This window comes from Limulus polyphemus, unplaced genomic scaffold (assembly GCF_000517525.1).
Source record: "Limulus polyphemus unplaced genomic scaffold, Limulus_polyphemus-2.1.2 Scaffold888, whole genome shotgun sequence".
NCBI lineage: Eukaryota > Metazoa > Arthropoda > Merostomata > Xiphosura > Limulidae > Limulus > Limulus polyphemus.
The window spans coordinates 230,177-237,070 of NW_013666498.1; the positions used below are offsets into that span (position 1 = coordinate 230,177).

At 29.1% G+C, this 6,894-nt stretch overlaps 1 protein-coding gene across 13 annotated transcripts in view; it reads left to right on the forward strand.

Moving 5' to 3' along the window:
• LOC111086165 overlaps positions 1-6,554 on the forward strand; it is a 65,801-nt gene extending 59,247 nt beyond the window's left edge. For 10 of the 13 annotated variants that reach the window (XM_022387881.1, XM_022387880.1, XM_022387883.1 and 7 more), the window contains 2 exons: positions 671-801; positions 5,717-6,554. In XM_022387881.1, the coding sequence (XP_022243589.1) occupies positions 671-801; positions 5,717-5,790 (205 nt within the window). In that variant the 3' untranslated portion in view covers positions 5,791-6,554. Of the gene's footprint in view, positions 1-670; positions 802-4,574; positions 4,631-5,475 lie in introns of all 13 variants that reach the window. The other 3 variants (XM_022387889.1, XM_022387890.1, XM_022387891.1) reach the window with 3 other exon arrangements.
• Positions 6,555-6,894: the final 340 nt, after the last annotated feature.

Below are 6,894 nucleotides of genomic sequence, written 5' to 3' on the forward strand. Positions count from 1 at the left end.
CTTCATTGTTTTCGCTGTAATTTATTCTTTATTATTTAGGGAGCATTATAAATAGTTATGTTTTTTAAAAGAAAAAAAAAACTACTATTGTTATAAATAACACATTCAATTGAACTAAACTATGCATGCCTATTTAAATATGGCTTGTGTATATCGTATATCTATATATACATATATATTATTAATACCTTCAGTGTATAGGATGCAAGCAGATTTTGACATCAAGTTTTGAGGTAAAAAAGTGTGTCTTATGTACCGAAAAATACGGTATATATTGATGTGTGGGAAAAGTTAAATGAGGTTTTCTTTCTTCTGATATTTTTAAAATATAAAAAACATTTAAATACAGATTTTATTTTTAATAGCCCCCTGAGTGTAGCAGTTTGGATAGAAGATCCATAAAAAAAGCATATAAAAAATTAATACCCTGTTTGAAAATTATATTTTAGGTATTTGCTTAAAAGGTACATAGTCTTTTATGCATGTATGGTTGTTTAAGATATATAACGTTTTTATAAAAGGGAGTAATCTATTTTTAAGTTTTCTGCTTAAAGATTACTTTATAATCAGTGTATAGGGAAGTATTTGTATTGATTCATAAAGTTGGTTTTAAAATACATTTTATATCAGTGGCAGTAATAGTATTGAACACAATGTGTATTATATTCAGCACACAAGCTCTAGTACTGTTACCTTCACCTGAAGATGCTGAAGCAGCTGTAATGAAACTGAATAACACTATTTTCAAGAAACGACGTATAGTTGTATCCACTGAAGCAAGGGATATTGAAAGGGCTTGTGGTTAGTACTGTCTTTTTATCTTTTCTTAATAAAAGCTTTAGCAATTATCAGCACAAAGACAAATGTAGTGAAAATGTTTTGTTAATTGATTTTCTTTTTTTATTTGCTATATATATTTTTTTCCAAAAAATATTGTTCAATTATTATTAAACATTTAGTTATTAGGTAATACTAAACTTAATATTTTGTGCTTAAGTATTTAATATTAGGAAAAACTTCTGAGTTAAAGCAAAATAAAGTAATGTATCAACCACATTATAACTGTTATATCTAGTAATGAAGAAGCATTTCAGCAAATACTAGGGCTGTACAGGCTGGCTGGGATACAGCAGACATAATAACAGTCGAGATGCTATTTCTATTAGCAAATTCCTTGACAACAGCTGTTAAGGCATGAGCAGAATAAAGTTGGTGAAGTGTACTTTTTTTATATCAATGTTATTTATGTCACAACACACCACAAATATGATAAGGATTATTTAACACTACATTATGTATTTTACTTAACAACATTAGGAAATTTACTAATCATCTAATTTATTTACTTTGATACTTATTTGAAATTATAAATGTAGGTGCAAATATTCTCCAAAACTTATATTTTTCAAAGAGTATGAAAGAAAAGAAGTTCGAAGAATAGATAATTTCAGTGTCAGAGCTCGGGTTACAACCTAAACAGGAACACTTTTGATGATGTTTGATAATTTTCAGCAGTTTCGTCAAGTCAGAAACTAAGGTTTAAAAAAAAAATGATGCACTCTAGGTAAATAAGAAAAAAATCATATTATCTTTTTACCTAAAACAGAAATAGTTCTGTAAAATACTTAACAGTTGGCAACCCTATTCAGAGTACACATTTCATGAATGTCATTCTCTAATCCTTTCCAGATATTAAAGTTTTATCCAAATAAACAGTAATTTTGTTTGATTAATACAAAGTACATTAAGGGACATTATAAACAGGCCAGCATAATAACCTTTCATGAGCTTAATTGTATTAATGTATCGTGCACAATCTATTAAGAAACATTTATATCTAAATAATAACTATAAAGAGAACCACTATCATGGTTGCATATATGAAATTTACCAACTTTGTTACTCTAACTATAGTATTTTTGTATAATTAAACACTTTGTTCTTAAAATGAATAACAGTATGATGTTTTTATGTAATTTTTGATTTTAAGTATAATTAATTCTTTCACTACCACATTTATAGATGAACAACTCATAGTGCCATGTTTATTTTTAGATACACACAGAAATATATGTGGTGGTGTATAATTACTTGTATCTTGCTTATTATTTATCATACTAGATGAGGACGCATGATAAGGGAGCAAAAATTCTATAAAGGACAATATTAATTAATGTACCCTTTCTTTCTTTTGTTATTAAATTCCTAATGGTCTCATTAGATGATAATTACATACCCATACTTTGAGGAAGGTAATAATTGATTCATTTAACTTATTTAATGCTTGTGTCTTTAAATTCAAAGCCAAAAATTTTTAAGGAAGTGCAAATTTGCTCTATTTCAGAAAGGTTTTTATTTCCCTTCTCTAGCAAAAATCCTAAAGCAAGATAACCCATATACACATTAACTAGTTTCCATTTACCACACAAACAATTACAGTAATCAAGCTAGCCAACTCTAGTTGTTGTAAGTCAAAAGTCCATAAAAAAAGTGGAAATATTCCCTAGTGCTTGTACTTTTTTTATCTCTTTTTCTTGGGCAAAAATCCTTAAGCAAGATAGCTAATATAAACATTGGCTAGTTTCCAGTTACCACACAAAAAATTACAGTAATCGAGCCAGCCAACTCAGATCATGGATGCTAATACACATATAATTGATCACCTTTATAGTAAGATGTGTATTTTTTAGAGATAATTGCCTGAAATGTTTCAGAGTAAACTAATAATTTGCAACTTATTTCTAAAATTTGCAAATGAACATCCAGTATTAATGATTATTTTGATCAATTATAAAAATATAGATTTTATTGCATATGAGTTAAAGAGTACAGCTGAATGTAAAAACACATCTTTTTGCTACTAGATTACCCTTTATTAGTATTCTTGAGATTTCATTTTGTGTTACAGAAAAATGTAATTGCTTCCCTGATTTGAGGTCTAAGTAATGTCTGCAAATATTAATCTGACATATTTTCTTACTGTGTAAAGTATGATAAATATGTGGTGTTCATGTACACTGATGTCTGACAAAAAAAGTCAAAATCATCTGTCAGGACTGTTAAACAAAAATAAATCAAATATAGACAGCAAAGGAAAACAAGTAAACTTGGAAATTTAAATTTTTTTTTCACACCACAGTGTTTATGTTATCGATTTGGTCAGGCTTCTATTCTGCATGAGTGTTATCTGGCTGCTGGTGCCAAGGGTGGGAACATTAAAGATGATAAGAAGCTAGAAATGCTAGATCTGGAAAAAAAAGAAACAAGAGAGAGAGAAGAGCCAAAAAACAAGAGACAGAATTATGGAAATACCTGACTTTTATACTTGGGCAAAGCTCTAGTTCCGTAAATCATAAGTCCTCAGATTACATATTGTAATAAATAGTTTACATACAATTCTATGCCATCCAAAGGCAGTGTGTGCAGGTTTCTGTATTACTTCTTTGAATATATTACCTTCCTAGAGATATAAAAATTGTCCCAGTAATTATAGACCCATTAGTCTTACATCAATTGTGGGAAAAGTTTTGGAAAGTTTAATAACAGATGCTTTGTAAAGCCATTTAACAAAGTTTAGAATTATATTGGATAGTGAACATGGTTTCAGTAAGGGAAAACCTTGCCTTAACAATCTTTTGACATTTTTTGAAAATGTTACTGCTTATGTAGATGAGGGTAAGGGTGTGGATTTGATGAATCTGGATTTTCAGAAAGCATTTGACAAGGTGCCACATAAAAGGCTTGTAAAAAAAAAAAATTATCTTATAGGTGTGGGGGATAAGTTAGCAAATTGGATAGAAGAGTGACTGGTTGGAAGAAAACAGAGGGTTGTTAGAAATGGAGTTCAGTCAAACTGGATTAATTGCACAAGTGTACATAAATTTGCAGATTATATTAAGGTTTTGCTAGCTGTGAAGAGGATGCTGTTGATTTACAAAATTATTTAGATCATTTAGTGAGGTGGACAATTAAATGGCAGATGGGTTTTGATTATAATAAAAGCAAGATAATGCATGTGGGTTATCATAATTTGAATAATATGTATAATTGGATGGGAATAACCTTAACATTGTTGTGAAAGAAAGGGATCTTGGTGTAGTGGTTGATCAGTAACTCAAGCCATCCAAGCAATGCTGTGTTGCTAGTGGTAGGGCAAATCAGATTTTAGATTGTATTTAAAGAAATATTGAATACAAGTCTAAAGAGGGTGTAATTTCATTATATAGATCATTGGTTAGGCCACATTTGTAGTATTGTGTTCAGTTTTGGGCTCCTTACCTTAGGAAAGACATTGAATTGTTGGAAATGATTCAGAGGAGGGTTACTAAAATGGTGTCTGGGATGGAGTTGTTGTCATATGAGGAGAGGCTGAAATCTCTCAAATTGTTTTCTCTTGAAAAAATAGGAGTGAGGATGATCTGATTGAGGTGTTTAAGAATGTAAACGGAATTGATAGTGTTGATGCATCATCTTTTTTATTTTAACAGTGAGAATAGAAGCACTAGGGGGCACAAGTATAAATTTTGGCAAGGTAGGAGTCATCTCCAGCTAAGACGGTTTCATTTTTCTTACAGGGTGTTTGGTCTCTGGAATGGGTTGCCTTCAGATATTGTGGAAGCAGTAAATTTAAGTGAGTTTCCAAAAAACTTGATAAGTATATGAATTATAAGGGGTGGCTTTAAGATTTTTTTAAAATTATTTTAATTTGGTTTAGAGATTGGAACAGCCAAGATGGGCCAATAGGTCCCAAAATATTAAGTACAAAAATTTATAAAGTTCAAACATTTTATAAAGGGTAATTAAAATACAGCATAAAATCAATTAAAGAAAAACAAAAAGAATAGGATAATGCAACAATATTATACAAGATATTCAGAACAGACTTGATTGTAATAAAGCTGTGTGATTATTATTTGAAGTTCAATTATAATAGATAAACTTTCTTTAATTTAATATTCAATATTGGAAGAACATTTATTTTAGGTAGATACCTCCCTTTTTCAATGTGTCTATTGCCTCCTCAAGAATGAGCTTAAGGTTTGTACAAAGTGCTTAACCCATTCACTGCATCTGTGATGTATATTTCCAAGCACAGTGGGAAATATAAGTCCCAGCCACAGTGAAAGGGTTGAAGGAAGTACTAAGCAAGGAGAGGTATTGCCTAATTGTGATTCTATCATAGACTAGCTCAGCGAGTGAGAGTTTATTCAAATGCTTGGAATATGTGTAAAAATGTTCCTTACATTAGCGCTAGCTATTTATTTTGTGGAGAGGTTAGTATCTATTTGAAATACATTTTCATAAAAGGAAAATGTTAATGTTCATCATATGAAAGGTCAAGCAAATGTGTTCAGTTTTTGATTAATTACTCAAAGTTATTTTATACCCTGAACTGCCAAATTAATGTCCATATTGGATGATGATTATGTACTGTAGTTTATTTTTTTAAATGTATTTTTTTACATTTGTTTGCAGTGACTTCAGAATGATTCTAAGTTTATGGAATTTGATTTTCAGGACTACTGGAACAGAACAATTACTTTTAATCCTGGTTGAACATCAAAAGCTCACCTTGAATATGTAAAACATGTAACTACAAAAGTACTTATATTTAAAGAATTATGTACTGTAGTTTATTTTATTAAGTGGATTTTATTTTTACATTTGTATGTAGTAAATTCAGAATGATTCTAAGTTTATGGAATTTGATTTTCAGGAATACTGGAACAGAACAATTACTTTGGAAAATACAACGGTACATCAGTTGTTTCATTCCATGTCACAGCTTAACTTAAATAACTGTTTCTTACAGATATTCCCATTACAATGAAACCTTAAACAATCATTGGGCACTATCATATCCAATATGTGTATTATTATTATCCTTATAGAATACTTAAAGACTATTTCGTTTATTTAGACTCATAATTATTCTGAGCTTGGTATTTTCTGCATGACTTTTGAAATACTGTAATAGATACATGTGAACTAATACTTTTTTGTTGAAAGATTTCTTTCAAAGCTTTGAGTATTGTGGACAATTTGGTTTTTGTTTGTCTTAGATTAATTTTTAAATGCAAGTTTTGGGAAATACTAGAACTCGTTTTAAACGTTATTTTTTTGTGGATGACTTTTTCCTGTGGTTTAAATAAAGCAAATTCAGGTTTGCTTTCAATTACATTACCTGTTTTTTGTTATTATTTAATAAAATACAAACTTATTGATTTCCTTCTTAAGCTGTGAAACTTTATTTTAGATTGTTGTGGTATTTAAAATATTATTCATTAATTTTCAAAAGGTCCTTTTTATGAGAATGAGAACATCTCTGAAATCTTCTATATTGTAATTTCCATTCGAAGTTAATGATTTTTTTTAAACACAAAGTTGCATTAGCAGTTTGCAGATGCATATATATTTTTCCACCAAACATTTCTTTGAATATGTCCTGCTATTTGCTTTGTAAATTACCATTATGCAGTATTTTACATTATATTGATGCAAGTTTGAAGTATTTGTCCAATTAGTCATGTATTTTGAAAAATAAAAATGGAGGATTTTCATAGTTCCATGCTTTTCTTTGTTACTTTATTTTTTAATGCATTGGATGTGTTTTATTTACACTTTGTAAAAGTTTAGGAACTACAAAACTGTTGAGTTCACTTTTTTCAGTGAGACTATCCTTTTCTATATAATTTATGCATCATCTTAATGGTGAAGGAAACATGCTTAAAATAAACAAAAAAACTTGATAAAACTTTGTCATTTAGTATTTAACATAAATTTTTACAAAATTTTTAAATTATAAAGGTATATTTTTTTTCACCAGAAAAAAAATCTGAATTTACTCTTAAAATCAGTGTTATATTAACCTTTTTTTTTAAATATAATTGTTTG